The sequence below is a fragment of the Monopterus albus genome, unplaced genomic scaffold (assembly GCF_001952655.1).
Source record: "Monopterus albus unplaced genomic scaffold, M_albus_1.0 scaffold97.1, whole genome shotgun sequence".
Taxonomy (NCBI): Eukaryota; Metazoa; Chordata; class Actinopteri; order Synbranchiformes; family Synbranchidae; genus Monopterus; species Monopterus albus.
Window position 1 is genome coordinate 1,184,979 of NW_018127977.1, and position 18,060 is coordinate 1,203,038.

The 18,060-nt window shown below is 39.1% G+C and overlaps 1 protein-coding gene across 2 annotated transcripts in view; it reads right to left on the reverse strand.

Moving 5' to 3' along the window:
* Positions 1 to 18,060, reverse strand: part of vegfc (vascular endothelial growth factor c) — a 75,371-nt gene that overhangs the window by 19,180 nt on the left and 38,131 nt on the right. For both annotated transcript variants that reach the window (XM_020609013.1, XM_020609012.1), the window contains exon 4: positions 1,131 to 1,270. In XM_020609013.1, the coding sequence (XP_020464669.1) occupies positions 1,131 to 1,270 (140 nt within the window). The remainder of the gene's footprint in view (positions 1 to 1,130; positions 1,271 to 18,060) is intronic.

An 18,060-nucleotide genomic window follows, 5' to 3' on the forward strand; every position in this document is an offset into this window, starting at 1 on the left:
GCAGGACATGGCAAAAAACCTCCCCAGGACTACTGGGAGAGTAGAAGGGGAGGTGAATTTTAGTCAAATATGTAATCCTTCTTGATGTCATAACTCAGGTGATCTCTAATGTCCATCATTTAGAAATGACAGAAAAAACCATCAGAACCTGAGCCAGTATTACAGTTTTTATTTTCAAATGGTAATATATTATTCTCAATACTCAATTGACTTTTTCAAAGTTTGCTTTACTAGATAAAGAAGTTAGGAGTATGTAGAAAAAAAAGTAACCACATCCTAAAAGTACTTACATAGAATTTCACCTTTTAGATGCAGACATAGCAGATTGCAGTCTGATTTACAGTTATTTTGTGTTGTGTTTGGTTTTCAACACAAATGTAACAAATTTTAAAATGATATGTAAACATGCAATACAGATGATTTGGATGCTTGGTTGAATTTGTGTGAGAAAACAATTCATGAACTTTCACAGCTGTGGCCATTGAATGTATTCATTGTCAAAGCAATAAAAAGTGATCTGCAATCTAGTCTACATTAACGTCTGTTATACAGAGAAAAGCGCACTAGCAACATGCAAACTAAATATAATATATTCACAAACAAGCCTCATTCTATGTATATACATTTATATGAAAAGTATTTTAGCTGCTTTAATCCAGATTTTCAACCTGGTCTTCACTCTGTTTTCAGAGGACACATGCCAAAAAATACATCACGGACCCCTTTCTCCTGGGATCCTGGCTGTCACAGAGTGTTTGGGAGAGGTCATATATCACTGCATGCTTCATGGAGGTATGTACACAGGCACATACACACATTTAATGTACTGTAACTGTAAAGTTAATCAAGAAACAGTCTGAAAAATGTTTCCTAAAGTAACACCCCTGTACACACAGGGGTACACCTCGCAGGACGTAACCTCTGTAACAACAGACTCAAGCATTCTGGAAACAGAAAACGCTCCTCTGCGAAGCAAACACACACAGCTGAAGTGACAAGAGACAGAAGCAAGCAGAGATGTCCTTTTGACTTGAATAATATTTGTGAAACTGACAGAACTGTCTACAGGGTTTTGCGTTCATGTGTGGGGGCCACAGACACAGAGTGATGCAATGAGTATGGGTGCTTACTCAGGTAGAGCTCTCCTGATGATGCTGTGAACTTGCTTGTAGACATCTAGTTTGGACAGACAGCTGCACTGGGTGTGGTTGGCCACACTGATGGTCACTGGCTTGGTGCCTTGGGTGACTGGCACAGTGATCTCAAACAGCTGCAGATACAGCAAAAGAGCAAAGAATCAGGGGGAGACAAAGTGAATCAAGACGAGGCAAAAGTGCACCATGAAGAATATTTTTTCATAAAATAAACATGTTTACAAGCTGTATGTATATTTTCTATATGTCTTTTTTTGCCAAAAGTCACTTCTTGCAATACAACATTCTCTTGTAGCAACTATATAAAACAAGATATTTTATGGGAATGTTAAACATGGATGGATCACTGAAAGGGCCTACTGGGCACAGGCCCAGAACAGTGAGGTCTCCATGGTCTTTGGTTTTGGTGATTTTTCTTTCCCTTGGTGTCTTCAGTATGATTGTCCACTTTCATGATTCAGCAGGGCAGTGCTTTGCCTGATGACATCACATTGCATTGCGGGAAAGGTTTAACCAGGTTCAGCTTTTTTTTCCAGATGACACAGCATCACTTTTGAAGGAGCCGTCTGTGTTGTCACTTCTCCCATTGAAATGGTTTCACACAGAGCTAATGTTAATGTCAGCATTGCCAATTACAGTAAGCCAGTTCAGTACAGTACAGTAGTCTCATTATACTCCGCCAACTACTCCCGAGGGCCATATCTAGCTGTTCATTTGCTAAACATTTGACTTTCTTCACCAAGACTCCAGTTGTCCATGTCAACAGAAATTCATGGAACTTACCTAGTCCTATTTAACCAGCCTGGTCTTGAAATACAAGCAATAAAGGTAGGGCATCACCACTGTTTCACATACTGTTTTATTGAGGACTCATCAACAAAAACACTTCAACTTGAAGTTTGGATTTTCACAAGGCACTGATGAAGATGCTCACACAAGACTGCTGTACATAACAGAACAGAAATCCTGAGAGCCACTTCATTCTTCAAGTTGAACGGTATGAAGAGAAAGTAATTAGTCTCAGTGACTCCTATTCAAGACCCATGAACAGCCTAAACTGTCTTTCTCCCTCTCACCCTAATGAAGATATCATTCAAACTGAGCTCAGTCTTTTTAACCTGGTGGAGTGCTCACCATGCATACAGAACACACACACACACACGCACACACAAAGCGAAACTTGAGATCACAGTGACCACCACTGGATTGGAAAGTTCACCTGCAAACACTTCTTAAATTTGTGGTGATGTTGTGGCTCCAAAATCTGCAAAAGTTCTCAGACGCAGGCTTCCTGCCACTGAAGGCCCTGGTGTATAGAGAGACCACTTTCCATCAGAGAATGAAACCCCTCCACAGTGCCCATGTATCATTTAACAAAATGCTGAATCCCTATATAAACTGTAGAACAGTGCAGTTTTACATACTCAGGAATATACTCAGGAAGGTGAAAAAAGAAACTGACAAGTGGGCACATGTGCATGTCTAATTAACACGTCTAATATGACTATTTGATTTGGTAACCTTTCCTTTCTCTCAGTCTTCAAGACATCATAAAAAGATTGACCAATTACATATAATTGTACTTCTCCAGAAAGCCAGTTTTTTCCTTTATGCCTCTTGCTTTTTTCCCCACTGGTAACGCATTTGTCTGTACTGAGACCGCTTCTACAAAACTGTTCAGACAGTTCTCTTTACCAATATACATCAAGACACAGCAGTTAATCTCAACTGCACAAATGCAACCTAGAACACACTGACCTAGAAAAATATTAACAGGTCACTTTAAAATATGGATCACTGCTATCTTTGAGTTATGCTTTATTTATTTGGCACAAACCAAGATTCCATAACAACTTAATTACTTAGATTATGCCACCTTAGGCTGGGGAAAAAAGATGGCGGTGCATATGGATGCAGCAGCTCAAGGCACTTCACAACAGTGTGCTTTTTCTTGTCCTGGCCTTTCTACAAGTTTCCAGTAACCTAACATATAACCATCAGGACCTGATAGCCATAGGGATGCCAGATCAGACCAATGCCAGATCCATCGCCAATAAAATGGACAAGCTTGAAGCACACATCACCCACAGCTGACTTCTCCGTGAGCGCTGCTTATTAATTGTTAATAATTGTAAATCCTGGCTACACTCGCTAATTCCTGATGTAGTGGTACAGCTAGCAGGCTGCATGATCTGCCGCCAGGACCGTGACAAAGAAGCCTCCAGTAAGAGTAGGGGGGGAGGACTGTGCATGTTTGTAAACGAAACTTGGTGCTGTAATAGCAGGAAAATAGACGGATACTGCTCTCCAGACTAATATATGTCAGTCCACTTGTCACTTTACACTGCGCCTTGTTTTTACTGTTTAGTAATTGTTTTTTATATCTTTTTGTTTTTATTGCACAGTACTGGAATTAGAACTGAGAACATTTACATTTAATGTAGTATCTATTACTTTATTTCAAATTGAATGTGATGACGCACAGTGTATAAACACTAAGAAACATGTACCTGTCTAATTGCTTATCGTCTAAATTAAATATCATAAAGGATAACCAGAAACTCAGCAATATACATAACTCAAAAGGTACTGAATAGATTATGATAAACTTTTTTCGGTGACGTAGGGTATGGCCCATGGAACAATCCAATAGATTTTGGTGCTGATCTGGATCATCATCCAGATCCATAGATCTTTTAAACTAATCTTCACCATTATGGGACATGGCAAATTTCAATATTTTTGCTTCTAACTCCATACACAATGCCTAGAATGCTTGGACAATAATTGCATGATAACATCCACATAACATGGACCACACACAAGCTGTGACAGGTTTGTATATGGCCTCTGCTCTTACCATGTATGTCCTGCAATGAATCAGTGATCGCAATGCCGCCTTGTTAACACCGCTAGGCATCATGTATGCAAGCTGCCCACAGTGTTGTACATATCCACCAGGTGGAGCAATATTTGTTGATGTTTACTGCATAAGCTGACTAATAATTTGATCCTTCTGTTAATGTCCAGAGCTGCTGGTGGATGAATACAGTAGCGCCACCAGACCGAGCTGAGGCACTTGGTTGGCAGTGGCTGCCTACATTTTAACCAGTGGCCGTGTCTGTCACTGTAATAACTATTTTGTTATGCTTACATGCTCAGACCTTATACGCCCTTTGAGACATTGTGCCACTGCCAGTTATTGCATTATGTTGACATTTTTTTTCATTGTTAGATCAAAGTTGTCAGCTCTACGCTATAGAAAAGAGACAGTCACTCTCAGGTTTTGTTACTCTTTTATGCTCTCCCGAATAGTAACTCTGACTCTTTCCGTATTTCAGCACCAGTCTTGGCCAAAAAGATGTATTTCAGCACCAGTCTTGGCCATAAAGACACTCTCTCTTCTAAAACTTACACTCCTATATAGCCTATGCAACTAAACTGCAAATGCAGCAGAGAAAGGTGGAGAAGAGAGCACGGTGGAAACACATTGGGCACTGCTGCCACATCAGCAGCTCAAATTTGGTTTTGAATTCAGTTTTAACATTTAATTTGAAGCTGCTTTTAAATTGTGTTTTCTCAAAACCAGGTGCTGTGAGTCAACACATAACCATAATAAAACTTGTCAGACACTGTCTTTGAGCAGCACCTCTGTAGCTCATTCAGTTTACCAGCCTCTCTCTCATCAGCAAGCTGTTTTTGTCACTTGCAGCAGCAGTGGTATTGTGTTTGAGAGAAATGTAGAGTTGGCTAGTTTAGACTTTAGTGTGTGTGCATGTCTGTGTGTGTGTGTGCACACATGGTAGTGAACTTTGTTTGGTGTGTTTGTTAGATTACGCTACTAGCTTGTTATGTATCAGTTTTTAGTTCACAAAGCAGGTACTGCCCCTGACTTATGGTAGTAAGAGCACAGCTCCCAATCCGCTGGTTCTCAGCCAAAGAATCCACTGATGCTCCCATGCACCAGCCCCAATACAAGCACGACCCCACCCCACACCAACAGCAGGTTACAAAAAAGTGTTCCCAGAGCTGCATTAACTGTACACAGTGTTGCCAACTCCTCAGTAAGGAAAGTAGCTATTGGTTGTCCTAAAAGGCGCTAAAGACGTCATTGCCTAATTTGCATAATATTTCATTTGCATGTAATTGTAATGGACACTGTAGGAGAGAGAAATAACGTCATGGGAGAGACAAAAAGTGAATAAACACCCTAAGTATGTTTAGAACTACAAATGAACTTTCTTCTGTTGATTCTTGGTTTGTTTGTTTTTTATTTTGCCATTGAAATAGGCCATCGCTTCTCAAAATAACTTCCTGACTTCAGTGCTTTGTCTAGAGCCACATTACATGAATCTATTTTGTCCTGTCTTGTTAAATGCTAGAATATCAAATCATATTCAAATAACCCTACTGAACGAATACAGAATGAATTGAACCACCTCAAAACTCAACTTGAAAGTATTATATACAAAAAAAATGCAATTCTGAAATGAACAACTGAAATACAAACTGTTTCAATATAGTAACAAAACAGGTAAATATTTGACAAATCATCTACAATGTAAAAAAGAAAAGGCAATCATTACATCCATACTTGACTCTACAGGTGAAACTGTCCATAATCCACAATATATTAACAATGTATTTCAAGCATTTTATAGGAAAATATACTCCTCTGATCATGAACCAACTCCATCTGAAATAGATACTTTCATAAACAATATAAAATTACCAACACTATCAAACGAACCAATACCCCCATCACTCTGGAAGAACTCCATAAAGCATCTATGCCAAATAATAAATCACACGGACCTGACGGATTCCCTGCTGAATTTTATAAACACTTCTGGCAGATTTTATCCCTGAGTTACCACAGAAATTAAAACCACCTCTACAGTACCACTGCATATGAATATGGCTGCCATGACACTCCCGCTGCAAAAAAAAAACATCCCACCCTTCCAGTTAACAGTCCTCTGTCACTTATTAACACAGATCTAAAAATTATCACCAAAGCACTAGACACTAGAATAGAGACAATTACTCCAGTAATAATCCAACCAGACCAAACAGGTTTCATTAAAAGTAGACCCGCTTCGGGTAACATCTGTAAACTATTTAACTTAATCAACCTTGCACAACAAAAACAAACTGACACCATAATTGTATCATCAGATGTAGAAAAAGCATTCGACAAAGTTAACAGGTCATTTCTCTTCAGCACACTACGAAGGTTTGGTTTTGGAGAGTCCTTCATCCACTGGATTAAAACACTATATACATTACCAAGAGCTACAATAACCACAAACAGGATAACTTCACAAAGTTTCACACTTCACCAGGGAACCAGACAAGGATGCCCACTCTCACCATCTCTATTCACCATCTTCATTGAACCTCTAGCAGCAGCAATACAACAGAATAATAACATCAAAGGAATACAAGATGCCAACTCACAACATAAAATTAGCCTCTATGGAGATGATTTACTATTATATCTATCTACAGGACCCCTACAGTTCACTACAAGAAACTTTCTCCATTATTAATACATTCTCCAGGATATCTAACTACACAATAAACTGGAATAAATCCATCATATTGCCACTTTCTGAAGATGCCTGGGATTCTGCAGCTCAAGACTGTCCGCTACCAATTCACACTGGCAACATTAAATATTTAGGCATCTGTATTTCCCCCAGGCTTTTTAAACGTTTCAAACTCAACCACACCCCTCTGCTGAAAAAAAGATAGAAGATGATTTCAAACTCTGGTCCAACCTCCCACTGTCACTCACTGGCTGAATTGCTACAGTCAAACTGAAAACTTTACCACAAATTAACTACTTGTTTTCAATGCTTCCCACAACACCAACAGATAAATGGTTCAAATCACTAGATTCTCTAACTTCAAAATTTTACTGGAATAATAAGAAACCCAACTTTTTCCTGTCAACACTCCAGAAGAACAAATCTCAAGGTGGCCTAGAAGCACCAAATTTTGAGTATTATTTCTTAGCAAGTCAATTACAATATTTAGTTAAATGAATTCAGAAGGACAGTTGTCAGCTCATGGATACAACTAGAACAAAATCAATGCAAAAATACTTCAGTTGAAGACCTTGCCTTCCTACTTCCTACTATAATCAATTAAGAAAATGAACTATTTCAAAAATATCACAATCTCTGCAACTCTTGACAGCCTGGTGGAAAGCAAACAAAACCACTAAATCATCATTAACACCGTGTAGATACACTCCAATTTGGCATAACCCTGACTTTCAACTTCATAATAATCCCATCTACTTTCCAACATGACAACACAAAGGAATCCTTCACCTTCATCATCTATTTGAAAACAACCAGCTCATACCATTCAGTACATTAGTCCAGAAGCACAAAGTTGGGAGAGGAGAATGTCTCCAGTACCAACAGTTAAAATTCATAAATAAATCAAAGATCTATATAATAAGCAACTCCCTGTAACCTTCCATGCTAGCTGAGGACATAATGAAATTTACAAACTCAAAGGAGATAATATCTAAACTTTATAAACTAATGTCAAATACAGATAGAATAGTAACATTACCAATGACTAAATGAGAAACAGATTTGTTGCTCCCCCCCAGCACCGACTGCTGGACCTAGATCTGTAATAATATCTATTCCATGACTACCAATATAAACTTACAGCTTATACAATATAAGACTATTCACAGGACTCACATCACACAAGGTAAAATGTTTAAAATGGGTTTCATTGATACAGATACCTGCTCACAATGCACTCTTGATTGCGCCGATGATCATTTTCATGTTACTTGGACCTGTCAACCCGTTTACTCCCTCTGGGTAGTGGTGACTGAGAAACTCTCCACCATCTTGAGCTGTAGAATCCCCCCCAGCCCCGTCACTCTGCCTGCATGGTAATGTCACAGAAGTCAATTACCTACCAATTAAATATAAAAACCCACTTCTTATCTCTCTAACTATCGCCAAGAAAACAATCTTTCTAAACTGGAAATCTAAAAATTCATTACACATCAACCACTGGACCAACCTTCATATCACACTAGAGAAAATATCATCCACCCATAAGAATAATATACCAACTTTTACTGACACTTGGAATCCATTTCTAATCTCTTTTAAATTAAACCAGATACCTGAGGCCAAAGCCATGCACATTCCAACAAACTTCTTGAAATATAACAAGCTGCTTTTTACTTCATTATTGTTACTGTCACTAGTCCTCATGGTCCATGGTTCTGTTTTGAGTGTCACACCTATCAATCAAACCAAATTAACTGAGAATATTACCTACTCCCCCTTTTTTTCTTTTCCTCTTCCCTCTCTTTCTAATCATTTACCGATCTGTTAATTTCACTTATTTTTGTTTTATGAATTTGTTTACATATATATCTGAGGGTATATAAAAGTATGTGAATGGAAAATTATATAGTATATGATTGATATTGCTTTATTACTTTTTCTTTCTTATTTTATTACTACAATCATTCATTTTTTTACCAAACTGTCTTTTCATTCCTTTACATTTATATCCCCTCCATTTTCCTTAAGTAATGAATATCAGTCTGCATAGAGTTGGATACACACACACTACACACTTTCACACACACAACTTAATACCCTCAATTAATAATTCCTTTGCCTCTTTTGTTAATGTCTGTTGTCTCATGAACGATGTTATGTGTTTTGTCCTGTAAATGTGTTATTTTGTGTTGAAATAAAAAAAGAATATCAAATTTAACCAAAAGACTGTTATGTGGGGTGTAACTGCTAGCTCTACGTCCATCCCTCCTCCTTCATCTGGGGTTAGTGGCGGCTTTGCGCATGTGCGATTTGTTTGCAGTAGGGACGCAGAGCGGTGTGGGTCTCCTCTCTGCTTTGACTGCCGCTGGGACCCCTGCACGAGGCTATTATGGGAGAGGGTCTCACTGCAGCACCCGCTGCTCACCTTGGACAGTAACTGCAGAATGATACGTGCTTTCACATCAGAGTCTCCAAAACCAGAAAAGTCACCAATAACACCAGGAAAAGTCACTAGATTTGTCGCTTTTGACAAAAAAAGTTGCCAAGAGGATTTGGAGAGTCCCCAGATTTAGCAAGAAAATCGCCAAGTTGGCAACAATGACTGTATACTAGGTCATTTTTGAATTTCAGAATTCTGTAATGTACTGAGATGTGAAGCAAGTACATTAAACCCACACCCAGTAGGCTAACACTCCAAAATCCCCAGGATTTGTCCTAGTAAGATCAAAAGAGAAAATGCAGATATAATCTTTTATCTAAAGTGACTGGCATTATGTTAATGTGTCTTTTGCTTTGTCAGTATTACATTATCAGTAAAATGTTCCCAGTCAATGTATTTTTCTTCCAAAATATCAAATTTTCCAGCACACGACTGTCATGGGTCTTGGTTAAGAAAGAGCAAAACTGAAAAATTAGCAAATTTCAAAATTGAGTCAAACTCCACAGGGAGTAACAGTCCCGACACCAGGAGGTGGAGGGGATAGAGGACAGCCTGGTTTCCAGAAGAGGAGACAAAGAAACCGCAGGCAGAGAAAGACAAAAGGGGGAAAGGAGGAGGATAAGAGGACAGAAAAGGTGCAGACAGCACGGTGTCAACCACAGAAGAAACAGTGAGCAGCCCAGTGCTCAGTGAATGAGAAGAACAGGAGGCAGAAGAGGGGGTGAAGGACGAAGGAAGAGGAGTCCTTGTGACTGCTCTGGAAGTCGAGGGGGCAGATGGAAGTTGGGTGGTCGAAGCGCAAGCAGCATTGGTGGGAAGCCAGTTGGCAACCAGAGGAGCTATGTCAAACCGTATATAAGAAGGGGAAGACGCAGTCCTGTATGTCTTTCTGGCAGTTCAATCATGGTGGAGAGATGACGAAAGAAGGTGGAAAAGCATAGCCTTAGTATTGGTATGGCAACTATGATGAGAGGAGTGTTGGTGATGAGGGAGAGTGGGAGCATACGAAGAGCCGCCAGAGTGACTTGAGTCCCATGTGGGACAGTGATGGTCCTTTCGCTGAGGTGGAGTAACAGTCGAAGAACCACTGGAGGATGATTCATGACATCTGTTTCCCCAGGAGGGTGAGCAACAGCGCCAGGGGAGCCCTGATGAAGTTGCTGGCAGCTAGGGGCATTTTGATAGGACTGGAAGTGCCAACGAAGTTGAGGTAGCCATGGCAACAGACTGCACCGGACACTCGGTGGCCTGTGGAACTGGTCAGTCCAGGGGTGACACAGAAGGCTGGATATGGTTGATGAGATGGTGAGGAAAACAACTCTTCATCCGAGGGCGAAAGGGACAGGCAATCCATGGTGAATACGCCATGTTCTTCTTCCTTACGAAAAGTGAAACGAAAATATGGCTTATTTTGTGGTTTATATATGATAGGAGGAGGAAGTGGTATGTACCTCAAGTGTGCCCTGCTCCTTAACTTTAAATTAAAATCTCCAATAGGAATATTTTAAGGGACAGGGCAACTGAACAAGTTGTTTATAAAATAGTAATCTGTAGATTAAGACAGTGCAATGATACCCGGCCATTAAACCCCAGTTCTGCCCCTTGTGTTTTAATGAAGCTGCACTGACAGTATGAGAGTATGAGATCTCTCCACAGCTGCTCTATGGGATTTAGACCTGGACTCATTGCTGGACACTTCAGAACTCTCCAGCACATTTTTCTGAGACCATTTCTGGTGCTTTTTGAAGTCTGCTTTGGGTCAGTGTCCTGTCTGTAAGACCCACATTTCTGACACTGGGACCTACACTGAGCCCCAGAATTCACTGGTAGTCTTCAGATTTCATAAAGCCATACACACAGTCAAGACATCCAGTGACATTGCCTTACAAAATGTCAGTCTACCATCAAAATGATTTTGGGTGTTATTTTAACTTTAAAAAGGTATGTATTGTTGCTTTAAGTAATTTGTTGTCTTTGTATCTGTTGGTTTCTTTGTTAGCTTTGTTTTTTGTTCTGTTTGTTATGTGTAAAGTTGAAAATTTGGACTGAGGGTGGTACAAAATGAAAATGGTTCATTCTCTGAGAAACATGAATGTGCTCACTAAATTTTCTGCTAGGCTCCCTGTTGATTTTTTTTTGTTAACAAATGTAAATTTTGGCCTAATAATGGTGCTAAAGGAAATTGTTAGGATTGACAAAAATATACATTGTAAATATCATTGCCATCTGGCTGCTAGTTTTAAAGATACAGTAGCTTGTTCTGGACCAATACATTGGAAGAAAGGACAGGCCATCCAACATTACTATTGTTTGGCCTTATTGCTAGTCCTACAGTGTGTGAGGTGTTCAAGGTACTACAGCCCACAGTGACAAAACCAAAACACGTATAGACACAATATAGAAGAATGAATTAGATCTGGGTGTTTAAGCACTGCATGAACATCTGCAGAATGACAATCCTTGGCAGCACATATTGAACTAAACCACCAGACAGACATAAATGTTTTAAGATACTTACAGTCTGTCAAATAATATATTATACAGTTTAGCACAACTTCTATTACATACTAAGTAATGAAACCTCTCACTGCCTGCCAGCTATTTCAAGGCTAAAGTCAATCAGCACAATGAAACGATCAGGATGACGAAATAAACCACAGAATGCTTTTAAAATAAACAACCTCACTTGACTAATCTTTCTCTGTGTCCACTTTCAGACAAATTATTTTCACTTTCATAAAACCATTTGAATTCAGATTAAGTGTAAGTTGTCTATCTAGACTGCCATAATTTGAATGACGTACTACGCAGCCTATGTAAATCTCCAATCTCCAGCCAGTAGTCTGAGATCGCAGCCAAAAGCAGCACTGAGGGAAAACTAGTGGAGTGAAAGAATGCCTTGTGAAGCCTCAACAAGACAGTGTCTCAGCACCCACAGCCTTGTCATCACTGTCAGGCAAAAGCCTCTCAGCTTCAACCTTGGCCTCCTTTGCCTTGGACTCAACTGTTGGTTTTGTGGTTCAACAACCATCCAAACACCATTGTCCAATTGTCAAAATACTTAAGGCTGCCTTTTAATGTGTGTTTAACAGTACAGTACTTATCAAAGACGTCTTATTTTCCACTGAGAATGATATATTCTTTTTGTGGAGGCTAAAACAACAATAAAAAAAGCTTTTGAAACACCAGTGTACCAGTCAACCATCTTGACCATCTATGTAAATCTGGTCCTACATTTATATAGCTATGCTTTTTTAAATAACAAACTAAGCTACCCATATGAATGTAATCCACATGCTAATCGCATGATTACAACATGTTAGCATTAGCCACAGTAAGTCTCCCTCTTAATATGGCACTTCTTTTAACTTAACATAGTATACAGTATGTCTGCATTAGCGTGTCTTATGTGCCAGTATATAGCCACAGTATCAGTGAATACTCTAGAGTTGCATTAACAAATTTCTAAACATGAATGGGCAGAAAATCATTAAAACAAGCTAATATACTCTTCAGCTGCTAGGTTATAACTGGCTCTTTCAGTAGTTGCTATATTACTCTGTCTGATATTTGGCGATTATGTACACGGACTATCACAGGCAATTTGTTATTTAAGCGAGTTGATAGGGTAGCTAAGAATCATATCAGTTCATGTTAATGTCAACTACTGATACAAGTTTAATGTGTTTGTATTGTGCCTGTATCACTCAGTGTTAGCATTAGCATGGGTTCCGTGTTCTCCTCCATCACTTTCCTCTATTGCCTGCTTATGCAGTGTTGACTCATGTAAACTCAGACAAACACAATAACACACAGATATGAGTATACACACAAAAAGGAATTTGCACATGTAGGTCTACAAGCATATTTGCAGCCAAACAGAAACATTATACCTACGGCAGACTTCCGGCTCTGATTAAATCTGCTTTAACTGTTCATATAACATAAGAGCATAGACTGCCACTGCCAGTTCATTAACTTAACACAGAGGAAATGAATGAAGTAGTGGTGCTCAAACAATAAGCTATCAGACACTACATGAGCCAGTCCATCAACAACAGCTAGGCTACCTGGATATGAACTAACCAGCTGAGGGAATTTACCCATTGTTTTCTAGACACAGCTGAGAGGTGGCTGACATGTACATAAACACATCAAATAATCATGAAAACAACTATTTCAAATACACAATTATTGTGTAACAGGTATAGGCTGTTGCCAAAAATGTTTTTCTGCCACTAGGATTAAGAGTCCTTGCTGTCAATGATAGAAACACAACAACAGAAATGATACAGCTCTATATTCTCATGTGCAGAAAACAAAATTTAAAACCTTTATGAATTTGTTAAATCTTGTGCCATAACACCTTTACCCAATAAAACAGGTATACAACATACTGCAGCATAGATTGCATGTTTATAGAGAAAACTGTACTGCAAACATCATTTCTTTTGATTATTTCAAGTAGTAATTAATGCCCTGACAATACGGTTTCTCAGGCAATTCTTTACCTGTTAAGTGGGAGTTTTCAACTATGGACAAATAGTTTTCCTCACAGTATTTGCAGTACTGGCCTTAAGGTGAATTAAAACTCTTGTGGCAAGAGAGATAAAGCTTGTAGTTAGGGGTGCAATGCAAATTACTGTAGTTGTGGCCAAATGGCAAAAATGTGCCCTTTAAAGTAACTGTGTGCAATTTCAGCATTCCCTATAACATAGATTTATTTTAATATCGGACATTAACTGCCCTTGAAATTGTGTTTTTATTGCTAGAAGAAGAATAGTTTTCCTCTCACAAGACAGCCTGGCTTTCCTTCTGTTCACTGTCTTTGTTGGCCAGAGAGGAACATTCTAAATTTCTAAAGCTAATTCTGTGTTCAGCCTGCTTCAACATTTTTGTCAGATTATGCCATAGTACCATGATTACTTCACTGTCATCATCAAAGTTGAGAGTATTAGTCACATCCATGTGCACTTGTGTCCCAAATTTGAACTTTAAGGAACCTGAAACCTATGGGTCTAAAGCCCTGCAGCAATATTCAGTATGGTACACCCTACAACATGAAAGTGCTGTAATGAAACAAAACAACACAATCACTGGTTTGATGGGGAGCATCAGCCCTTTACAACAAATGGTGCTGTGTACAAATATATTAGGTGAAATTTATAGTAGGTTGTAATGTAGCAGTAACTGATACAGTTACATTAACTGTGATACAGTTACTGCTACATTATCACACACTGGGTTATGTGTCATCGTGCACATAGTCACATTTGGAAAGTTTCTCTGTAATGTTATTGACACGTCTTAATGTTTTGCAGTCAGCTCCTCATCCAGCTGCAGAAGACGTCATACTGGGTGATCCTCTTCATCGGGAAATGTTTATAGAAAACATGTGGTCTCCGTAACAATCAAGAACTGTGAAACTGCTGCAGGTCAGCAGCAAGCAGCAGCACTTAGTGTGCACCAAAGCAAACATAAGCACCTCATCCCAGACATCAACACCAAACTACTGCTCCCATATCTCATCTATTTCAGGCAACAGGTCATCAGCTTCTGTGTAGCTTCATGCTCTATTGAGTGAGTTACATTTTTTATAAGAGAGATATTGAATCATAAAGCAGTCCTTTTGTTTATGTGCCCTGGGTGGCAGGTCTCTCAGCTGCTTGCTCACTGCTCTCAAACAAAGGCAATTTCCATTTCTTCTATTTCTTTAATACATATAGAGAGTACAGACTGCTCATCAAATTGGAATATGTCCCTGGCTGCAGATTAGATTATTTTCTTGGAAGACTTAGACAATCTTTGTTCATTTTTGGCCCCCTGAGCAAGCTTGCATTTTGGTGTAACACTGATGATTAATGATTTCATAACATAATTTTTTACTTCATGGTGTTTAAATGCCCAAAAAGGCATGTTTTATGAAGATTATAGTAAATGAAAATTCTTCTTTGCAGACAGTGTTTACATACGCGTAAGATGGCCTTGCTCAAAATCGTTTTTCTGGCTGAGTTACTGGGAATCAACCCAACAACACTTTGACATGACAGTCTCTTGTAAAGATATAGTTTGCTTCTGAATTTAATAGGTATTTGCAAGTTTCTTTTGTTATTATGACGAAAAAAGGATCTCATCACCATATATTTTTCATTATATTAAACTCATTTTGTGGTTTGGCATTCTTCCAAATATTAGAACACATTCCCCATGTGGAACACATGATATTCCATCTTTAACCAGCCCACTCAGGACATTTCTCTAACTGGATAGATGGAATCAAATATATAGTCTAATTCAATGTTCATAATTTGGGTGCACAGAATACAAAACATAAATGGAAGAAACAGAAAAATAAAAATGGCCTCTTCTCATTGTAAAAGCTCACTATAGAAGGTTCATCTGTCTGGATAATGTCTTAAACTAAAGTTGAAAAAACTTCACTCAAAAATCAACTGGACTAGGTTTTTAGGTCGAAGATGTTTCACTTCTCATCCAAGAGGCTTCGTCAGTTCTGCCCGACTGGCATTAAGTCAGAGATATTTATCCCGATCAGTGGTGTTTCAATCCTTTGATGCCCAACAATGTCCCCTAATGACTGAGTCATTATAGTCCAGTATCGGTGAGCATCGTTACCCGTCTTTGAACCCTCACCTGTGAACCGACGCCTATTGTCCTGGTGGGCATGTTTGGGCAGAGATCTGAAAAACAGAGTCGTAGATGGATGAAAAGTTGTGTCTTAGTCCACCACCCCTATTTAGTGAGGGGTGTTCTATTTGAACAAAAATAGATTCCTTGACTCCTCTCTCCAATTAGCGACGTTCTCTGGAGAGGATCTGGACTTCACTGTCCTCAAAAGAATGTCCTTTGTCCGTCAGGTGGAGGTAGACTGCTGACTCTGGTCCACTGGAGTTGGCCCTCCTGTGTTGGGCCATGCATTAGTGAAGCGGCTGCTTAGTTTCCTGTTCCTGGTTTAAATTTAACTGGGATATTGTGGTTGCGAAAGATCCTTTTTAACTTTTCTGATAAACCAGCCACATAAGGGATGCCAGTGTTATCCACTCTTGGTTCTGGTTTCTCCCTGTTGGTGTTGGGCGTCTTCCTTGCTTTGGTGAAGGTCCACTTGGGGTATCCACAAGCCTTAAGGGAGTTCTGGAAGTGTAATTTCTCCTTCTTGGCCCCTTCTACAATTGTGGGCACTTCCTCTGCCCTGTGATTTAAAGTTCTGATGACTCCCAGTTTGTGTTGAAGTGGATGGTGTGAGTCAAAAAGCAGGTATTGGTCCGTGTGTGTAGGTTTCCGATATACTTCTACCCTTAGGCTTCTGTCCCCTTCCAAGTGGACTGCACAATCCAGAAAGGCCAGACAGTCATCTCTGGCATTCTCACAAGTGAACTTGATGTTGCCATCCACAGAGTTGATATGCTTGGTGAAAGCCTCTACCTCCTGGGTCCTGATTTTAACCCATATGTCATCCACATAGCGGAACCAGTGGCTGGGAGCGGTACCAGTGAAGGAAGACAGGGCTTTGTCCTCAAATTCTTCCATGTACAGGTTGGCAACTATAGAACACACCGGGGAGCCCATAGCACAGCCGTGTTGCTGCCTATGGAAGTGCCCCCTAAATTCTGGTTGGATTGTCATTCATGACCCAACAAGATGACTTGTAGTCACTAAGCCTAACCCCATGATGAAATACTTGTAAAGTGAGTTAATTCCATCAACCTTGAATATAAAGTGTTAATTTGCTAAACTGACACAGTGACCATGGTCGCCATGAAAACTAGACTAAAATGTTCCTAACAAACTGTGTTTTTTTATTATTATTATTATTATTTTACTAAAACTAGAGAAAAATGTGTGTTTTCAGTAAATCAGAAATAAGATGACTGGAGTTTTAGGCAACTAAAACCTGTCTTTAAAAACGGATGAGAATGACTAGATATATTCAAATAATCATATTAAAACTCAAACTGTTCCATGTAACTCATTCAGAGGGCAATGCTAAAATTGCTGTTAGAAACAAGTTAAAAAAAGAAAAAAAAAACATACCCCTCATCCATAAGCATGTTAACATGGAAATATTAGCATTACATTACAAAGGAACCTGAGCATAAGTACAAGGCAGGATGTCAACCCAGACCAGAGCCCAACAAGCTTAGCCTGAGATTCCTTAAAGAGTCCTCTGTACAGAAAGCAAACCCTCTTTGGTCCTGGTGATTACTAGATAATCCCATTCTATCACTTAGTTATGTACGTTGTTTAGGTAACAGTGGCTCATTCATTCATGTGCAAAACCAAAATTACCAGACCAGTGCTTTCTAAACTACAAGATGATAATTACAAAACAACAGCTACACCTTTGAGCCATGCATTTTAGATAGATAGATAGAGAGATAGAAACTATTGCAGACGCAAGGTCCAAACGCCGAACAAAAAACAACAAATAAAAAAACAACAATAAAAACAATAAAAAAATAAAAAACCACCAAAAAACAACAACCAGTCCACTACTATCCCTTTAAGAGGCAAGTATACCAGTGTCTCCAGAGTACTGATGTATATCGCATGTCACTATATGCAGCGTTAGTCAACAATAAAACAATGTGGTTTTCAAAACTATTCAAGTGACAGATAAATTTATACATCAGGTTTCTTAAAACAACTGATAAAGTACTAACTCGAAATGACACAAACAATTCACTGGCACTCACCCATCTAGGCCTTTTCAGTAATAGTCTCAAGGCATCATTATAAGCCACAGTCAATTTCTGAAGACTGCCTTTTTTATAATTAGACCATAGATGGGCAGTGTACAAAGAGGACCAATATGCTCTAAATAGAGTCAATTTTACTCCATCCGAGCATGAACCACATTTCCGCACCAATACATTTGCTTGCACATACAACATAC